The 21,533-nt window shown below is 41.1% G+C and overlaps 1 protein-coding gene across 14 annotated transcripts in view; it reads left to right on the plus strand.

Annotated features, from left to right (window-relative positions):
* Positions 1–21,533, plus strand: part of TNRC6B (trinucleotide repeat containing adaptor 6B) — a 259,882-nt gene that overhangs the window by 105,374 nt on the left and 132,975 nt on the right. For 3 of the 14 annotated variants that reach the window (XM_067010247.1, XM_067010246.1, XM_067010249.1), the window contains exon 1: positions 8,323–8,536. The exons of 10 other annotated variants lie outside the window; for them this stretch is intronic. In XM_067010247.1, the coding sequence (XP_066866348.1) occupies positions 8,532–8,536 (5 nt within the window). In that variant the 5' untranslated portion in view covers positions 8,323–8,531. Of the gene's footprint in view, positions 1–8,322; positions 8,537–21,533 lie in introns of those variants that run through there. One more of the 14 variants, XM_059081032.2, reaches the window with a different exon arrangement.

Genomic DNA, 21,533 nt, shown 5'->3' on the forward strand with positions numbered 1-21,533 from the left:
AGTGTTGTTTCTTTTGCATCTTATAAATACCCAGGTTAATAGTATTCATCTATTCATTCTTTTGCTTATTCATTTGGTCATTCATTCAGCAAACATTAATTGAATTCCTCCTGTGTACTAGAGATAGAACTAATAACCATATACCCTGCCCTTAAGAAGCTCATAGTTGGGCTTCCCTGGTGGTGCAGTGGTTGAGAGTCTTCCTGCTAATGCAGGGGACATGGGTTCGAGCCCTGGTCTGGGAGCATCCCACATGCCGCGGAGCAACTAGGCCCATGAGCCATGGCCGCTGAGCCTGCGCGTCTGGAACCTGTGCTCCTCAACAAGAGAGGCTGTGACAGTGAGAGGCCCGTGCACCCCGATGGAGAGTGGCCCCCGCTTGCCACAACTAGAGAAAGCCCTCGCACAGAAACGAAGACCCAACACAGCAAAAATTAATTAATAAACTCCTACCCCCAACATCTTCTTAAAAAAAAAGAAGCTCATAGTTTAGAGGGGGAAAGCACCAAGTAAATGGGTGACAGTAACAATAGGGTTTGAAGGTGCTTCCATAGAGGCATGTACAGGGTGCCAGGAAGCACAGAGGAGGACACTGAACTCAAAGAGGAGTGTCAAGGAAGGCATCCTCCAGACGCACGTTTGATTTTTGAGGTTTGGTAAATAATCTGAGAATTTTTTTTTAATGTTCCTTAAAAGGTCTGCTGGCATTCTAATTTATAAATGTGTAATAAGAGTGTACGTGCTAACCTTCTCCAAAGATTTTGGATTCTAGTTGTGTTAGAGATTCCACTGTAGTTTTCACTACTATTTCTATCTATATAACTTCTGACTTTGTTGGGGGAAAAAATTCTGAAAAAACTTAGTTCTTACATTTATTTCTTGTCAGCCTTCTTCATCGCTGTCGTTTGGTAGTACTGAAGTTGATAAGACTTGGAAAAGCTTTTGCCTTTCCTGTGTTTTCTACACGACAAACTCCTACTGATTCTTTAAGACTTGGTTTAAAATCTTACCTCCCCTGTGAAACCTTTTCTGACTCTCAGCAGTTAGTTCTTTGTATTCTTATAGTGTAACTATATATATATCTCAATTTATACTTTAATTATGGCAGTTACCATGCTATACTTTAATTATGGATTTACATGTCTCTGTCCTTCAAGGTGTTAAAATCCTCTTTGTACCCTCCTGGGCTTGTTCTAGCACAGCATCTAATACGTAGTAGATGCTTAAAACATGGTTCTTGGGCTTCCCTGGTGGCGCAGTGGTTGAGAGTCCGCCTGCCGATGCAGGGGACACAAGTTCATGCCCTGGTCCAGGAGGATCCCACATGCCGCGGAGCGGCTGGGCCCGTGAGCCATGGCCGCTGAGCCTGCGCGTCTGGAGCCTGTGCTCTGCAACGGGGGAGGCCACAACAGCGAGAGGCCTGTGTACCACACACACACACACACACAAAAATATATATATATATATGGTTCTTGACTGAATGAACGGTGAGTTCAGAGTTTGGAGTCTTATTTTTGAAAGGGTGGATTGGCCTTACTATACTTCATGGTCACAGATTGCATTCTTTTTTTTTTTTAAATATTTACTTATTTGGCTGTGTCGGGTCTTAGTTGCAGCACACGGGATCTTTTAGTTGTGGCATGCAGCATATTTTTTTAAAATAAATTTATTTATTTTATTTATTTTTGGCTGCATTGGGTCTTTGTTGCTGTGCGTGGGCCATCTCTAGTTGCAGTGAGCGGGGACTACTTTTCGTTATGGTGCTCAGGCTTCTCATTACGGTGCCTTCTCTTGTTGCAGAGCACGGGCTCTAGGAGCACAGGCTTCAGTAGTTGTGGCTCGCGGGCTCTAGAGCGCAGGCTCAGTAGTTGTGGCGCATGGGCTTAGTTGCCCCACGGCATGTGGGATCTTCCCGGAACAGGGCTCGAACCTGGTCCCCTGCATTGGCAGGTGGATTCTTTGTTTTTGTTTTTGTTTTTGTTTTTTTTGCAGTACGTGGGCCTCTCACTGTTGTGGCCTCTCCCGTTGCGGAGTACAGGCTCCGGATGCGCAGGCTCAGTGGCCATGGCCCACGGGCCCAGCCGCTCTGCGGCATGTGGGATCCTCCCGGACTGGGGCACGATCCCACTTCTCCTGCATCGGCAGGTGGACTCTCAACCACTGCGCCACCAGGGAAGCCCGGCAGGTGGATTCTTAACCACTGTGCCACCAGGGAATCCCCCATGCAGAATCTTTAGTTGCAGCATGTGGGATCTAGTTCCCTGACCAGGGATCGAACCCAGGCCCCCTGCACTGGGAACATGGAGTCTTAGCCACTGGACCACCAGGGAAGTCCCACAGATTGCATTCTTAACAACAACCAGTTATCTAACTTACGATAGAAGCCCCTCTACCACCTCCATCTGATCCAGGCTATCCTCCCTCACCTAGAAGTCCACAGTTGCCTTCCAACTTGTCTCTGCTTCTCCACTTGGTCCTCTGTAGTGTATTCTCCATATAGAAGCCAGGATGAGCTTTTGAACACATAACTCTGATCCTGTCTTTCCTAAAGTGGTAGTAAGACCTCCATGGGTCCTTGGAATGTTTACTTTGGGAGGTTTTGGAGACTTTGTCCCACTTTATAGGAAACATTAAAAGGCACCCTCATCCCATATTTTTTTTAAAAAATATTTGTTTATTTAGTTGGCTGTGTTGGGTCTTAGTTGGTGGCGTGTGGGCTTAGTTGCCCCGTGATCTTAGTTCCCCAACCAGGGATCAAACCCGTGTCCCCTGCATTGGAAGGAGGATTCTTAACTACTGGACCACCAGGGAAGTCCCTCATCCCATGTTAAATATGTGGTTTTATTTATTTTTGCTATCATATGTTAAACGAATTTTAATAACTTTGCTTCTGAAATTCTTTGACTATGAATAACTGACTTAATTTGTAATCACCTAAGATTTCTTCATGATTAACATATTTAGTATTTTTTGCAAAGTGAGAATTATTTTCAAATGTAATGAAACCTTATAAATGCTAAACTTAGTGAATGAAATTGTTGGGTGTTATATTCCAAGGACACTGAAGCATTTATTAATTTTTATGGTTATAATTTTCTTTTTGTATTTTGGACTTGTAAATATATTTTTTCAGGTCAGAAACATTTGCCTAGACCCTTTAAAAGCTTGTAGATCCGAAATATTAAGTGGAGACTGCGTAATGGATTAAATGGCACTGTTCACTCTCCTGCTTTAAAATTCTTTTGTGACTTTCCACCGTTCTTAACAATAACATCCTTTCTGTGGCCTGCAAGACCCACTACGATCTAGCTCCTCGTACCTCCTCGGCTTCGTCTCCCACCTCTCTCCCCCTGGTCGCCTGGCCTGGCCTCCTGATCATCCCTCTTGTTCTTTCAACACTCAGGCAATTGCTTTTCAGCTCAGCTTAAATGCCTCTCCTGAGAAAAGCCTTCCCTAACCGCCTAATCTAAAGTGAGCCTCTCTCAGTTTTTCCATATCCCATCAACTCTTTACTTCCTTCTCAGTGAATTTCCTTCTCCCATGAGCCATGGGGACGAGAACCTACCCTGTTTGGTACTACTGTATCCGCAGCACCTAGCACAGACACAGAGAAAGCAGTTAATACATACTTGTTGAACAAATGAAGAGTTATGTTAATAGATTTTGTAATTTAACAAATCCTTGAATTGTTGGTATAAACCCTACATGGTCATAATGAATTATTCTCTTAGAACTGGTAAATTCTATTTGCTAATATTTTACTTAGGATTTTTGTGTTCGTCTTCACAAATGAAGATTGGTGTGTAGTTTTATTTTTCATACCGCGTCTTAGTCCAGATGGGTATCAGGAATATGTTAGCCTCATAGAAGGAATTAGGAAGCTTTATCTTCTGTCTCCATAAGTTCGGGAACAGTAGAGATAACATGAAATTATCTGTTTGATAGAAGAAAACCACTTGTGCCTGATGTAGTTTCAGTGGCTAGTTCTTTGAATAATTATCTAACACATTTCTGCAATGGGTTTTTGTTGTTATTTTCATAACTTTTCTTGAGTTGACCTTGGTAGTTCCTAGTTTCCTTGACTGTCATCCATTTTATTTAATCTTCAGGTTTATTGACATAAAGTTATGTATAATTCTTTCACAGTTTAAAAAAGTCCTCTCTAAATCTGTGATTATAATGTCCCATTCTCAACCCTAATGATAATTTATAACTTCTCTCTTCTTTTTAATTGATCAGACTTTCCAAAGGATTATCCACTTTTTAAAATGTTTTTATTTTTAATTAATTTTTAAAACTTAATTTAAAAATTTTGTTATTATTTTCATTGAAGTATAGTTGATTTACAATATTGTGTTAGTTTCAGGTGTACAGCACAGTGATTCAGTTACAGATATGTGTGTGTGTGAATATATATATATATTCCTTTTCAGATTCTTTTCCCTTATAGGTTATTACTAAATAGTGAGTATAGTTCCCTGTGCTATACAGTAGGTCCTTGTTGGTTATCTATTTTATATATATAAGTGTGTATAAATTAATCCCAACCTCCTAATTTATCCCTCCCCCTATCCCCCCTTTACCCTTTTGTAACTATAAGTTTGTTTTCTATGTCTGCGAGTCTCTTTCTGTTTTGTAAATAAGCTCATTTGTATCATTTTTTTAGATTCCATATATAAGCAATATCATATGATATTTGTCTTTCTCTATATGGCTTACTTCACTTAGTATGGTAATATCTAGGTCCCTCCGTGTTGCTGCAAACGGGATTATTTCACTCTTTTTTATGGCTGAGTAGTATTCTATTATATGTATATGTATACCACATCTTCTTTATCCATTCATCTGTCAATAGACATTTAGGTTGATTGGCTGTTGTAAATAGTGCTGGAGTGAACATTGGGGTGCATGTATCTTTTCGAATTATGGTTTTCTCCAGGTATATGCCCAGTTATTTATTTTTTAAAACAAAGTTTTTAAAAAATTTAAGTATAGTTGATTTACAGTGTTAATTTCTGCTGTACTGCAAAGTGTTATACATATATATAAATTTTTTAAAATTTATTTTTATTTATTTATTTTTGGCTGCGTTGGGTCTTCATTGCTGCACACGGTCTTTCTCTAGTTGCTGCGAGCAGGGGCTGCTCTTTGTTGTAGCGCGCAGGCTTCTCATTGCAGTGGCTTCTCTTGTTGTGGAGCACAGGCTCTAGGTGCATGGGCTTCAGTAGTTGTGGCACACGGACTCAGTAGTTGTGGTTTATGGGCTCTAGAGCGCAAGTTCAGTAGCCTTGGCGCACGGGCTTAGTTGCTCCATGGCATGTGGGATCTTCCTGGACCAGGCCTTGAACCTGTGTCCCCTGCATTGGCAGTCGGATTCATAACCACTGCGCCACCAGAGAACCCCCATATATATAAATTTTTCAATATTCTTTTCTATTACGGTTTATCTCGGATATTGAATATGGTTCCCTGTTGTTTATCCATTCTATATGTTATAGTTTGCACCTGCTAAACCTGAACTCCCAGTCCATCCCTTCCCTATACCCCTCTCCCTTGGCAACCACAAGTGTGTTCTCTATGTCTGTGAGTCTATTTCTGTTTTTTAGATAGGTTCATTTTAAAACAAGCAAAAGTTTTTTGAATCAATATTCAGTCTGCTTCTTTATGTTTGTGATTTTATCATTGTTAATTTATTTTTTGAGTTCATTACTCATTTTGTAGATTTTTGAGTTAAATATGTTCAGTTCTTTATTTTTCAATCGTGTTTCCTCATAGAAATATTTTAGTAGTGGTTATATAGTCACTGAAGGTGCCAACTTTGAAAGATAACACTCATTTGAGCATATAAGTTCAGGTTTATTTATTTTAAAAGTAAACTCATTTTTTGTTACTTTGTATCCTCACTTTGTAATATAATTTTAAAACGCTGTCTAATTGTTAATATGAAAACAGTACAATAAATATAACTATATCACAAAGTCCAAGATACCTGCAAATACAGGGGAAATAGTGCATTTATTACACTTCTTTCTTTTAGATGAACAATTGGACTAATTGTTTTAAGTTTAGCGGTATCTCACCAAGAAAAAGATTCCTGGAGGTTGAAGAAAATTATTGATTGTATCATTTGAAAATAGAACTAATATTTTGCTTTAAAATTTGTTTCTCTACTTTTTGTGCAGCTTGCTAAAACACAAGGAAACACATAGTCACATTTGTATGATAATATTCTGCATTGAGGAGTGGAGACTTGGCAAAATTCAGTCTTATAAAGAAATTCTGTCCATCACAAATTAAAACAAGGCAGCTGTGCAATTTCCATGCATTTTAACATGTTGAGCATGCTCCACATAAGTAAGCTTTCCGTAGCTCATCTGGAAGGTATTGGAAGGATAAAAATAGACTAAATGTTCAAAATTTCCATCCTAGGAGTTTCCTGCTTTTGCTTACAATCTCAATTGTCAGTTCAGGTCCTGGCTCCTACTCCACTCGGGTCTGTGCAAAGACAGTGGAAGCGTTTACGCCATAAATATTCAAGCTGCCAGATCATCTAGGCATTGGCCTCTGCCTGCCCTGAAACAGCTCCTTTCTGGTTCTTCTATCACAGTGGAAAAAGCGAAGGAGGGAGACTGTATAAAGACCCAGAAGCCAGGATGACAAACGTGTGGGATTTAGAAAGGGTTCGTAGGTTCCTTTTCAAGGAACGCTGGGTTTACAGAATCCATCAGTTCTGTGCTGGCTGGCATGTCAGATTACGCTTGGTCAGCCCAGTTCATTTGGGAGAATCACACTGTGGAATCTGAGCTTTTCTGGTTCATAGAGATAGATGGAGTCTGATAGTCACAGGGCACTTTTGCCCCCTTTCTATCATTTTAGTTATTTTATTTCCTCAAGCAGTCCTTAAAACAAGTAGACAAGTAGATGGAGATGATTTTCTGGAAACTATGTGACTTTTATTCCTTGTATTTGGATAGCACATTTCCTCTGTTCAGTCTAGCACTTCTGAATGGAGGTCTAAGTCATTCATTCATTCATTTATTTACCTACTATGTGGGGCTAGGTAGGTGTCGGGCCTCACACAGCAGTGAAGGAAGATGTGGTATGTGGCCTTATACATACTGGGGACGACCAACTATAAGCAAGTTCTTTGACAAATAATCAATTGCAGTTATGCCCGGTGCTATGAAGAAGTAGTAAGGGAAGTTATGGGAGTGTTGAACAGGAAGGCCTGGTCTAGACGGGGAGGGTCAAGGAAAACTTTACTGGGGTAATGACTTTTGAGATGGCAAGGATAAGATGAAACAGAACTGCTAAAAACAAAGAAGCCGAGTACAGTTTTAGGGCTGAAAGGAACCAAAGATACCATCTACTGATGGCCAGTCCTTACATTCCACAAATGAGAAAACTGAGGCCTGGAAGGTAAAGGGCGTTGCCTAACTAAGGTTACACAGCCTGTTAGCCCCAAGGCTAGAGACACAAACCCAGTGTGGTTTTTCTTAGGTGGGTTGAAAGCAAGATGCAGAGTCAGAAGAAGGCTCGTAGGAATGGGGGAAACCAGGTAGGTTTTAAATTTAGCGCTGACTCTAGCTAGGTCAGCTGCCTGAGCTACTTCCTCAGGTGGGGGAGGGGATTAAAGGTGACTCAGATCTGCCAGCGTGCTGTGCTGTAACATAGTTTTTATTTGGGGTGTGGGGAGGAGGTACCAAACATACATACACCCGAAACAATAAATGTGGAGTTCAGTTGGGAAACCAGTCACTGTTCTGCAGCTGTCTAGCTGTGTGATTGGGATAAGTCACTTAACCTCTCTGAGTTGGCATTCACAGATTATACTTAGGTATGTTTCCTTTCAGTCTTTTCCTGTGTATTTTAGGAGCTTGTTAGAGATCAGTTGTGTCCTGTATTTCACCTCAGTCTTTAAAGACGAAAGTCTCTTTTTTGGGTAAGGTGTTGTTTAAGCCCCTTTTTAAAGAGTAGTTTGCCAGCCTATGCTTGTACAAACATCCAGAGAATAACTGTAGCAAGTGAGCCAAGCTCCAGGATCTGTAAGAATCGTTAGCAACTGAGCACATTTCTATAAACCAATAAAGGTTTTTATATTTTGTTCATCTGTTACCCTTATGCTGTTGCCACTTTCACATTCAGTGTGTGTAGGTGGAGAGTATGAGATAACAGCGTTTCACAAATGAAAGTGAGTGGAAAAGGGCCGCTGTCCCTTTAAGGTAGTTTCAGCCCCAGTTCCCTCCCCTTTCCTGATTGACAAACCTACCCAAAGTCACATGATCCGCCTCTATTTGAAGGTCACAAAAAGCTGTTTCCTTTAGAGACAGAGGGGGAGAGAGAGAGCAAGAGGGAGAGTGAGTGTGAGAGTTAGTTCAAGCCAAAATGGCCGACAGAGTCTCTGCTGGTTTCTGAATATTTAAAATACAAAAAAACAGATAGACAAAAAGAAATCATTTTTTGGACCTTTTTTCATTTCCATTTCTACCTTGTATGCCTCAATTTGCTGGATTTAAGCACTGCTGCACTTTATGAGGTTGGTAAATATTTTCAATTTTTTAAAACCAATTGATTTATATGGATCTTGTCTAACCGTTTTCACTAGTGGTGTTGCAAATCGACATTTGTCTAGCGTGGAGACTGGCTTCAGACATTTCGTGAATCTGTGTAAATCAGACCCGTGATGTACTTTTGGTTCGGCATTTTAGAAATGGAAAAGCCTTGGTAAAATATTTGATTTTGAAGTGATTTAATTGCACTTTTAATTTATATGCAGATTTTCATCATCGTTTCTGTCTTGCAAATAAATGAAGCTGCGAGTATTTGGAAATTTGATATTTAGAAAGAGGTTTTTTAAAAAACACAGACCTCTCCCTGCCCCCTTAAATCTGCTGCAAAAATTTGCATAAATATAAATGGGTTTGCATTCTTTCGGCTGCTAAGGCCGACAAAGGATCTGGGAGGGCAAGCACTACCACGGGAAAACCTTTTTCTTCCCCCCCCCCCCCCCTTTTTTTTTAAGCTAGGCCATCCTTCCTAGAGAGATGTAAAACCTAAAATAAGACCTGATCCATTTTAAAACATCAGGTTGGGGGCGAGTGAACACCAGGAGGTTTGGGGTTTGTAGATTCCCCTGCTTGAAAACCTCCCAAGCAATGTGTGGATCACCCCTCTCCTCTGCGCGCGCTCATTTGCACTGGGTCTCTGTGTGTGTTCTCAAATATGCAGCCAGATGCGCTTTTATTTTGATCGTGGTTCGAACCAAATGGTGGGACTATCTTGTAAACATGGTGTTTTAAAGAGTATAAACAGCTATTCCTCCCGATTAGGAATTATTTCTTTATCAGTTTTCTCCCTGTGGATTGGCTTTATTCGTTTCTCATAGATTACAATTTCTGTTTAATCTTACACAGATGAACTGGGCTTTTCAGCACAAATTCAGTATCTGTGTGTGTAGTTGCCCGTTTTAGCCCCGTATCCATTGTGAAGTGGTCATATTGGGTCACCTAAATAAGTAGCTGTACGTGTTACCCCTGAAACTGTGTGTGCGGTGCACTGAAGTTAAATTCCATTACTCCTAATGCAGGATTCTAGAAAGCCTGGGAACAGGGAGGGAGGAAGGCTGAAAACTTGCTTTCTCAGAGCCACCTCCCCCTATCATTGTGAAAGTGTGATGTAATGCTTCTCGGTCTGGTGGGCTGAAAGGATCCTAGTTTTGATGCGGGCGGGTAAATTGCCCGCCCCCCCGGGGAAATTACCCCTCCGCCCCCCAGCACATCCCTGGCTCTGAGAGGCCTTGTTTTCTTTTTTTTTCCTTCCTAATTTGTATCATCCTGATTTATGCCTTAGCATATTGGCATGAGAAACAGACTATTTTTCTAAATCTGTTACAAAGTATAGTTTAGAAAGGGCATTTAAAATATGCAAATAGGTTGAATTGTCATATCCCCATCATTAAATATGTAGACTTGGATTAAAGCTAATTAAGCATAAATGGAATAATTTTGATCAGAAGTGAGCAGTGGCTTTTTTTGGCTGTTGTTGTTTCCTTTTTAATTAATCTAATTATAAGATGGTTTGCTGGACCTGAAAGTGTTAAAAAAAAATGGAAAAAAATGCTGGACCATTTTGAAAATTTGACAGTCTGGAAGAGGGTGTGTAGTGCTTTCAAAAGCTTTATTCACTATTAAAATGGATTGGCCTCTTGTGCTGAAAATGGCCTGTTTCTTTGGGCCAATTGTGTGTAGATGAAGGGACTTTCATGCTAATTTAACAAAAAGACTTTCCATTTGAATTCATAAAGATAATTAAAGTCCTCTGTCTCTAAAGAGCAAGTATTTTATTATTTTTCTAAAATTAATGTTGTTACTATATTAGTGGAAATTAGTAGAGAAGTGACGGTTTAAATTCAGTGTAAATTTTTTTTGTGGTATAAGTTCAGCGTTTGTGTAAGAGGGATTGGAAACATTACAGTCAGGAGGTAATCTGGAACAAATTTGTCTCAAAAATTTTTTTAACAGCTCGAATTTAAAGGAAAAGACAGAAATTACCATACTGATAGGGAGTGTTGCTTTGTGGTAGACCTAAGGAAAATTAGAGCTCTGATTTTTGTTGTTTTTTCTGAAAATGAAAGCGCTTGTTTGGGGCTTTACTTGTTAGATGATTCATTTTACGCCCATTTCCTAAGTTGGCCTTACAGAAGAAGAATGAGAAGAACCTAAGCTTTCCATGTTTTGCCATTAGCTTGTTTTTGTGGACTGTAAACATGTGAATAGCAGTTTAATTCAGTTTGCAGAGCGGAGGGACCAGAAGCAGGGTGCCTGCTCTCTTAGGCAAGAAGGAGAATGATATAATGAACATTAACAGAATGCCATCTGATTCTTTGAAATGTTTTGGTAAATATTCTTTTCTCCTAGACAGGTTGAGAAGTGCGATAAATAAGACCTGGTTTCATGTATGTTAGGCATTATGGCTCTGATGAGTTTTAGAAGCTCAGCTGCCATTTTGGATCTAAGTTCCAGCAGGGCCAGTCCTTATGGCACACCAAACTATGGGAATTCAGGAGCAAATAAAAATGAGTAATAAATCAAGTGTGCAGATGGATGGTACTTGTGCCTTTTGTTGAAGTTTTCTTTCTGTTGGTAGCGTGAAATGAATCTAAAAACTTTAGAGATGTGGCTGATGTTGTGAACAGCAAAACCCCAGGGATATTAGAACTTGCATGTTGTGGTTTTTAAAAATGAGACAGTGTATGCAGAGGAAGTTTCTTACTGGAGTAAAATAATATAATCCTCACTAAAGTCTCCCCACCCCCAATGCTGGGTCTACTTGTGATATTAATGTCATTATTCACAAGGCTAGTCTGTCTCAGAAAGAATTGTCACAGATTCATTATTAAGATTTTACTGAAACATCACAAAAATTGCTAGCGCCTATTTATCAGAAGTGGTATCTTATTTTTAAACTGTTTTTCAGTCCTTGCATCTGTGTGCCAGAAAGGAAGCATTGGCATCTTTGGTATATGGCGCAAACTCAACCCTGTTGTTCAGCTTTGAATGGCCATTTGTTATTCTCTGTCGCCACTGGGACAGTCCTTTAAAAATCAGCTTCTAAAAATTGAAGCAGAGACTTCTAAGGCTTTTCCAGCTCTTAAACCTGCAAAGAGACACAGAAAGAGTGATATGTGAGATGAGACCTTCAGGTTCTGCAGAGCAGGCCCCAGCAGATAACAGTAGTAAGAGGTGGGCCTCACCCTACCCAACTGCCCCAGAACTGAAAAGTTTTGGAGAAATTTAATTTTTACAACTCAGTATAATCATTGACCTTCTGCCATTGAACAAGGCCCTTGGACAAGGCCCTGAGGCAACACAGGTGAATGTTCTTTGTCCCTCCCCTCAAAGAGTACCCATCTAGTGAGGGAGATACCCAGGTAAAGAACCAGTGGCTTTACCTTGGTGCTATGTGTGCAACAGTTAGAACAAGTACCTGGTACATAAGTAGCCTGAGTATCTGCATTAAGAGAACCCTTATTTAAAGAAGCCAAATAATTACTCCTTATTAATTTTTAATTATCATTTGGATATTAGATTTTCTTTAAGTGGAACTTGGAATTTAAAGGTGGGGTTTCTGATCATTGGCTGGGGAGTGGGGCAGCCTATGCTAATTGTTTCCTAGTACAGTATTGTTCAAGGGTTTACACTAATCCGACTTCCCTCACCTGCTTCTTGTGATTAAGACTTGTAGTGGAGTGGGTGGGGTGAATTGAAGCCACTTGGCCTGAAAAGGGATTTAATCCGCCATGGTGACATTTTAACATGTTTTCCTTTCTTTCTTCAAATATTCAGCAGTCATTTATTATGCCAGGTGCTGGTGTAGGTGCAGGGGGAGCTAAGAATTAATTTGGTCAGCCCATCGCCCTGAACAACCACCGGTTCATATGGAAATATGTGCCACCTGATGACTGTCTAACCTACTGCTTTGGGTTATGACTAGGATAATGCTATAGTTCTTTCACCTGATGGTCTCCTTACTGATAATCAGGGAATGAATGGTAAGTTTTTGCTTCTGGTAGTTCTAGAGACTTCGATTTAAGGTTTGAAGAGATAGTCACTTTATCCTTTTTTTTTTTTTTTTTTTTAGGCCTGCAAAATTATCTTTTAAATTAGCTCTGAGAACCTTGCAACTTAAGTTGCCTCCCTCGTTACTCTATCATATCCCTTAGTTTTACTTTTTTAATGCCCCTTAATTGTGTCAGTATCTGAAATCACATTATTTGCGTGTGGTACATCACTCCCCATAAACCAAAGCAGACTTTAGTGTTTTGCTTATTGCTCAGTCCTCAGCATCTAGAATAGGGCTTAGCACAAGTAAGTGCTCAATAAAAATGTGTTTGAATTAGACCTGAGTATAAGGTCACCAGGACCAGCTATGTGACCATAAGCCCCTGTTTCTTAATCGATAAAATGGGAATAATACGTTGTTGGGAAGCAGAAGGGAAATGCTGTATGAAGGGCCCAGCACCTAGTCTCGTTGCTCAGTGTTTCCTTCCCCTAAGTAAACCAGAAAGGCTTTTATGGCCCCACGGATGCCTGATCCTCTCATGGCTCCCAGGATCATGACGCGCGGGCACTGATTGCCCGGAGCTTCAGTCTGGATGAGGACAGGAGCAGCGCTGAGCCTTTTCTTTTATTCAAGTCCCTACATTCCTATGGTCTGAGGTCGTCTCTCCCTGCTCTCCAGTTCCCTTCAGGCTCTGCCTCTGTGGTGTATCCACAGTTGCTTGGCTGCTTTTCATACATTCTGTGTTTTGCATCAAAAGGTTCTCAACAGTTTCAGATGAATTGGTCTTAAAGTTTACAAGGCAAAGGAGAACATAAAATACAGTGTTTTTTCCTTCATTTTCATTGTCCTGAGCCTGCACATGTAGAGTCTATTTAACCAAACTGGTAATAGTTTTGACTCAAAAGACAGATACAATTAAAATTTAGTTCAATTGCCCACTTTATACAATGCTGTTGAATTAATATAGATGACAAATAGCTTTCATTCATTGACCTTGGACTGGAATTTGTTTCAAAGAAAAACAAAATTTTTATCTGTTCATTCATTACAAATAATTATTTGAATACCTGTTACCTGCCAGACATTGGGATAAGAGCTAGCATAGGAGTAGTAGGAAGATTTTTTTCCAGGTACCATTGCTGAAGTTAGAAAGAATATAGATGCAAGGAGCCTGGCCAGTCCTCAGGGTGTTGGGTGATTACAAAAGAGGGACACCCAACCCACATGGAGGGGCCAGCTTATGCAAGGGCCCCAAGGCAAGAGAGGACTTCACCATATTTGGAGAACTGTATGTAGAGAACTTGGACACGGAGTGTGATGTGTGTAAGAGAAAAGATAATCTGGGAAATGAGAAGTGAAACTGAAAAGGTAAACACTGGTGAGTTGCTGAGTTGGGGAAGAGTCTATAAGTCATGTTTGGAAGTCTTTATCCCAAGAACAATTAAAGGGTTTTCAGCAGGAATTTCACCTGATCAGATTGAACTTTTGAAAGATATGTTCTAGTTGGACTGTAGAAAATGGCTGGAGGATTGAGTATAAGACCAGATGGTATTGCAGTAATCTCAGGTGATGGTGGCCTGGGCTGACAGCAGAGCTGGGAAGAAGTGGATAAATCCAGAGACGTTTAGGAAGAAGATTTCACAGAACCTGATCATTGAGGGTTAGGGTTGGGGAAATAAAAGATGACACCTCTGTCTCTAGCCTGGCCTGCTGATGGATGGTGGTACCATTCACAGAGTTAGGGTCCATTTAGACGAAAGACACATGTGGGATTGAGAAAATGAGTTCAGTTTTGGAGTAATTTAATCTTGGGGCATCTAAATGAAGGTCTGGAGTAATTAGATATCTGGCTGGAGATAAAGATTTGAGAGTCATCAGTGGTCCCAACTTTACCAAGATTTTCCTTTTTAAGTTGATTTCTTTGGTAAGATGTCCAGAAAGGGCAATGTGCAGTGCACGTGCTATTGGGTACTGTTAAAAGAACACTATTTTATAAAGAGGGTAAGACCACAGATGTACTCCCATTACTACCGTGGTCACCACTAGAAATACAAAAGGAGTTTGAGGGAGGAGAAAGGCTAATTTTGGCTGGGTTGATCAGAGAAGTCTTTATATGAGGACCTTTTATTTGAGCTGAGCCTTAAATATTGGGCCGAATTGTGAAGAGCAGACATGAGGGCAGAGCATTGTAGCTGGAGGGTTAGTTGTGTTCAGAGGGGATTGAAGGGAGTTTGAATGTCTATGGGAGAGCTGGGGCGCCTGCTGAGTAGTTTGGATTGCCATGGCAGATAGTGGGGGTCTGTTGAAAGTCTGATGGCAATGTGGTCAATGTGGTATTTTGAGAATATTAGTATGGCAGTGAGGCAGAGGAGGACTGGGGGTGGTGGGTTGGGAGAGGGCACGACTGAGGGGGAGAACTGAGATAGGCAGGCCAAGTAGGAGGCCTGTTATGAAAGGGCCTGCCATAAGACTGTGGCAGTGGGGCTAGAAGAGGGACCAGGGACTCCAGGTTTTCAAGGTGAATGATGGGAATCTTCAGCAGAAATGAGGATGAGGAATTCCAGGTCAGGCATACTGAGTTTAAGGAGCTGGTGGGATTTCCAGATGGAACTGGTTAGCAGGCAGCTGGCAATGTGGAGCTGACGCTTGAGAAAGAGGTCAGAAGTGGAGATAAAGAATTGGAAGTCATCCACATAGAAGTGATAGTTGAAGCTGAGAGGAGATGAGGTCACCATGGGTTCAGAGAATGGAAAAGAGAACTGAGAATGGGGCCTTGGGGACAGGAAGAGAAAGAGGACCTGGGAAAGGATTAAAGAAAGGTGCTTGTGCAGGACATTTGTGAATCGCTGAAGATGAGGGAAGGACTTCTCAATCTCAGATGCGGTCAGCAGGTTTTGATGCCGCACAGGAAGAACAGTACTTGGTCATGGCAATGTCCCCACACCTGGTGTTGGAAGGTGTTCCAGTGGGAAAGGTTTGGGAATCATTAGGTTATGCCAGCACCATTCAGTAGATAGAATGTGAGCCATGTGTTATTTTCCATTTTCCAGGAGTCACATTAAAAAAAATAAAAGGAGGGAATTCCCTGGTGGTCCAGTGGTTAGGACTCTGTGCTTTCATTGCTAAGGGCCTGGGTTCAACGGGGAACTAAGATCCCACAAGCCACGCTGCGTAGCCAAAAAGAAAAAAACAGGTGAAATTAATTTTAATAGCATATATTTTATTTAACCCAATATGTACAAAAAGTTAATTCAACATGCAACAGATTTTAAAATATTAATGAGATATTTGACATTCTTTTTTTTTCATACTAAGTTTTCAAATCTGGTGTGTGTTTTATAACACATTTCAGTTTGAATGTGAAATTTTATTGGAAATGTTTGATCTGTATTTAGATTTGATAAATTTTACAGTTGAAAAAGTACATTCACATACCCAAGTTTTTTCAAACATATAAAAGTTTTCTGGTAATAGAAGTAAGTTATCAATTAAAAAAAAATTTTTTTTTTTTTTGGCTATGCCATGTGGCTTGTGGAATTTCAGTTCCCCAACCAGGGATTGAGCCTGGGCCATGGCAGTGAAAGCTCAGAATCCTAACCACTAGGCCAAGAGAGAACTCCCTTAAAATTTAAATTAATTAAAACTAAGATACATTTAAAAATTCAGTTTCTCGGGCTTCCCTGGTGGCGCAGTGGTTGAGAATCTGCCTGCCGATGCAGGGGACACGGGTTCGTGCCCCGGTCCGGGAAGATCCCACATGCTGTGGAGCGGCTGGGTCCGTGAGCCATAGCCACTGAGCTTGTGCATCCGGAGCCTGTGCTCCGCAACGGGAGAGGCCACAACAGTGAGAGGCCCGCGTACTGCCAAAAAAAAAAAAAAAAAAAAAAAAATTCAGTTTCTCAGTCACAGTAGCCTCATTAAAAGTTCACACTAGCCATGTGTAGTTACGAAGTTGGACAGGGAGGGTTTATGCAGAGTAAGATAGGCTGCTTGCAGCTAATGTGCACTTTGGAAATAGCCAGAGTCACAAAGCATTCTTCCCATCACAGAGCATTTCACAGGATTGGTGTTAGAACGCATGTGGGCTTATGCTAATGAAATTTTTAGAATTGAAGGGGTCAGGTCCTAATTTTGCTTGTGAGGAGATGAACCTTTTTTTTTTTTTTTTTTCCTTCTTCGGTATGCGGGCCTCTCACTGTTGTGGCCTCTCCTGTTGCGGAGCACAGGCTCAGTGGCCATGGCTCATGGGCCCAGCTGCTCTGCGGCATGTGGGATCCTCCCAGACCGGGGCACGAACCCGTGTCCCCTGCATCGGCAGGCGGACTCTCAACCACTGCGCCACCAGGGAAGCCCCAAGGAGATGAACTTTTTATGCATAGATTGTAAAATTTAAAACAGTAATTTAAAAAATTGTTTTGGCTAAGGTCAGCTGGATGGTACATTGGTAGAAGTTCTTTAGCATAACCAATTTGTGTCCAGTTTCAGTAATGCTAGGTACAGAGATTGAGTTGGAGGGTAGGAGCACTCCCTCCCCCTTTTTGAACTCTGTGGAATCAGTGAGATGCCAGGCTTCAGGTGGGGAGGTGACATTAGGATTCCAGTGTTCTCAGAAGCTTTCAGTCAGCGGTCCCAGCCTTCTCGCATGAGGGGGAAAGGGTGCCAAAGGGTTAATTATTTTGTGCTTGAATCTCGCTTCTTTTTGGCAGCCTGCAGGCTGTTTGGCCATAGACTATTATACTCACTTTGTATTTCTTGACATCCTGGGCCAATATAATATTAACTAAATATGGGTGGTTTATAAAAAAGCAGGTTCAGAGATTCTTATTTAATGGTCTCATTGATTTATATTGCTTTTTAGTTGCTAACTAGACCTTCTAAATAATAACCTGTAAAGATAGAAATGATCTTGAGTTGTGCTTGGAACCAAACCTTGTTCACGCTGGAAAGTTAAGCGTTGCTTTTGAGTTGGTGCACAATTCCATTTCGGTGGACATAGAGGACCTTTATTTTTCTACGAAGTTTAAGAGTTTGGGATGTCAGTTATTCTGTGAAGTCTTGCTTTTGTTTTTTAAATCAATATGGAAATTAATTCCTTACATTTTTGTTTTCCTTTAGAAGTGCATTTTGGTTATCCATGCCTTTGTAAAAAAAAAAAAAAAAAAAAACCAGACTGTGTAGTGGTGAGCTTACGTAATGCCCTTTAATGGCTTAAGAAGAGACCTAGCACAAGGTTCCTTGCCCCCCCTCTCAGGAGCCCAGAGCAGTGAGTCTTGTACCTCTCTGTGCCATTCTTTTTTTTTTTTTTTTTTTTTTAACCCCTTGCTTGCATAAAATAATTGCTGTTCTTTTTACACCAAGAAGTTCCTATTTATAAGCTGAAGTTAGACAGCTAACTGGGTAGCTTAGAACAGTGGCTTTCAAACTTTTTGATTGGATCTACACTAAGAAATACAATTTGATTGAGGCCCTGTACGTACATGAACTATGCACGGAAGCAAAAGTATTTACATTTACTTTCTGATACTACGTCATATATTCTATCCAGATATAGGCTACTCAAGTCCATTTTGTAAACCAAAACCAAAACCAAAACCAAAAAAGCTGATCCCAACCACTAAAATGATTTAATGATCCACTCTGGGTTGTCTCACTGAGGTTTAAAGAATTTTTAAGGAACCACTCATGGGTTGCCATATTCTAGGACATGATCCCCAGTTTTTCTGGTTTTGAGAATCAAATTTATCAGTCCACTCAGTTGCCACACCAACCAAATTCATTAGCGATTTTTTTTTTTTTTTTTTGCGGTACGCGGGCCTCTCACTGTTGTGACCTCTACCGTTGCGGAGCGCAGGCTCAGCGGCCATGGCTCACGGGCCCAGCCGCTCTGCAGCATGTGGGATCTTCCCGGACCGGGGCACGAACCCCTGTCCCCTGCATTGGCAGGCGGACTCTCAACCACTGCACCACCAGGGAAGCCCTAAGCGATTTTTTAAAACATTAATTTGCAGAACTTCCCTGTCGGTCCAGTGGTTAAGACTCCACGTCCAATGCAGGGGGCGTGGGTTCGATCCTGGTCAGGGAACTAAGATACCACATGCTACCTGGAGTGGCCAGAAGATTTGGAAAAAGAGAGAAGAAGAAGAAGTTAATTTGCTACTTCAACATGTAGGAGATGGATATTTTTGATGACCAGAATGTTGTCCTCCCTATCCAGAACTTTCCATTTGGATCAGAAGGAATTGGCCATCTGTATTGAGGAATGGTGATGTACATGCATGTTTTCCCCCTAGATTTTAGAGAAACGGAAGTAGAAAAACCCTATTACCAGATTATGTAACTTTCTCTCGGAAAAGCCCCACAGAAAACACAGCCATACTTTCTTTTTGGATGGGTTGAGGGTGGGGTGATTCCCTGCCCCTTTTCCAGGTTTCAGGAAGACACACTTCCACTAATTAACACATTCTGTTTTTAGACACACTTCAGTAGATTTGATTAGTTCAGCATTTCCTACTGTTTGTCAGGGTACTAACAGGTTTGTCTGGAAAACAAAACAAAAAAAGTTCCTTTCCTGAATTAAACTGATCTTTGCTTACTACAAGGACTTAAGAGTCTTTAAGGTGCTAATATGTGTTGGGAATCTTAACTGTTGTGTATATATAAAATTTTTAAGTCCCAGGTTTTTAATTTTGTTTTTTAGGCACAATTTGGGGAAATGCATGGTGTGATTTCCATTTTAATTATTCCTTTCTAAAACTACATTCTAGACAAGTAAGCTGGATTTGGCTATTTCCCAAGTCTCTTCAGACAGTTTAACATGGTGGTTCCCAGACAGACATAGGTTTCAGGGAACTGTAACATTGCAAAAGCAATATTAGGATCCATCATGAGTTACCAGTTTTAAATATGCCAAGTAAAGGCATTTAAAAAACCCCACTATTTATTACCACCATTTCAAAAAAAAGGCATTTTGACAAAAGAGTAGAATGGACAGTCTCAGAATAAGAAACATCCTACTCAGTTGATTATAGCTTCATGAAAACTATTACATACGGAATATAGATCAGCACAGGACTAAAGTTTTCAGTGTTTGGGAACCACCCTAATTATAGCCCATCTCTTAGCAAGTATTACAATTAACTGTGTGCTTGCTGGTTTTATTAGCCTCACTCATAGGAATAAACCTTCAGGTTCTGGAACTACCTTCCTTCGTTCTTATTTATTGACAGTGATGATGGTCACTGTGTGACAGTGACTCACACTTTAAAAAAAATTACTTTGCTCCCTCTGAAAATACTGTAAGCAGGTAACCATTCTACTTTAAAGTAAGAAAAAAAGAAAAAAACAAGCCAACTCCATTAGGTGCTGAGCAATTGTAGAATCTGGAATAATAATCAAAACCTATTCCAAAGTTTATCTGATTTAATGAGGGTACACAGTTGACCCTTGAACAATGCCAGAGTTAGGGACGCCAACCCTCTGTGCAGTTGAAAATCCAAGTGCAACTTTACAATCAGCCCTTCGTATCCACAGTTGTGCATCTGCGGATTCAACCAACCATTAAGTATTTACTCTTGAAAAAAATCCACGTATAAGTGGACACGCACAGTTCAAACACTGTCTGTTCTAGAGCCAACTGTATAGTCGTGGAGATTCTGTAAAAGTGGCAAGTAGGTCACAGAACGAAATAATACTACTTATGTACATTTTTGCCGGCCTGTTGGCTCTTAGTGAGTTGTAAATAATGGCAGTGGCAGGTTTTTTGTCGTATTATGTACATTTTTATTTTTATGTCCACCATCCCACTCTCACATTTTAAATGACAAAGACCATAAATCTGGCAACTGCACATCAGATGTCCCCTCTGTCTGTCTTCAGCAAGAGAAAGTGCTCTTTAGATGCAGTTTACTCCTTTAATCAAGGGGCCCATGGCCAGCAGCTCACTGGCCTGGCCTGCTGTGATAATGCTGTCAGCTGGCTGTGGGAGTGGCCACCCCAGCGAGCGCATTGACTCTTCATCCTCAGAATCCTGGGGCCAAGAGAGGAGGAGGGGAGAGGTTGGGGTTAGCAGTGCAGGTAGGGTCATTGGAAGCAGTAACAGGCTTGGTAGACTTGAGTGAGCAGGATATACTCAATGTCCTGTGTACTTGGAAAAATTTGTTTATTACCTAAGTATTTATGCCTCAGGCACTCTACAGTGCTGGGAGTAGTACAAGATAAAAAGACCTGGCTTTTATCTTTGGAACTCAACCAGTAATGTGAGGCTGCCTGTAATAAAGACAGAGGTATGATGCCAAGGGATACTGGAGGTTGGAGGCAGAGCCCTAGGGAATTGGGGAAGTCTCCACCATCGAGGAAACATTTGAATTTTTTTTTTTTTTTGGCTGCCTTGGGTCCTCGCTGCATGCGGGCTTTCTCTAGTTGAGGCAAGCTGGGCTGCTCTTCGTTGCGGGGCACGGGCTTCTCATTACGGTGGCTTCTCTTATTGCGGAGCACGGGCTCTAGAGCACAGGCTCTGTAGCCATGGCGCATGGGCTTAGTTACTCCACGGCATGTAGGATCTTCCCAGACCGGGGCTCGAACCCGTGTCCCCTGCATTAGCAGGCTGATTGTTAACCACTATGCCGCCAGGGAAGTCCCTGAACTGAGTCTTGAAGGGAAATTAGGAATTGCTTGGTGAAGGGGATGGTGAGTAGATTGGGGTGATATAACGTAGTGGTTAAGAACTGAGGTTCTGAAGTCAGGCCACTTGTGTGGTTAGGTCAGCCCAGTGTTGGGCAAGTAATATCTGTGTGCCTCAGCTTTCTCACTGGTAAAATGGAGAATAATAATAGTAATAGTACCTGGAGTCAGTGTTAGCTACTGTTTTCATAAAAGTTATGCTAGCATTTCAGGCAGAGGAAGTGACATAAACAAGGGAGGATTTAGGGGGTGGGGGCATATGGGAAATAGTGAGGTGTTAGTGGGACACAAGT

This window comes from Kogia breviceps, chromosome 12 (genome assembly GCF_026419965.1).
Source record: "Kogia breviceps isolate mKogBre1 chromosome 12, mKogBre1 haplotype 1, whole genome shotgun sequence".
NCBI lineage: Eukaryota > Metazoa > Chordata > Mammalia > Artiodactyla > Physeteridae > Kogia > Kogia breviceps.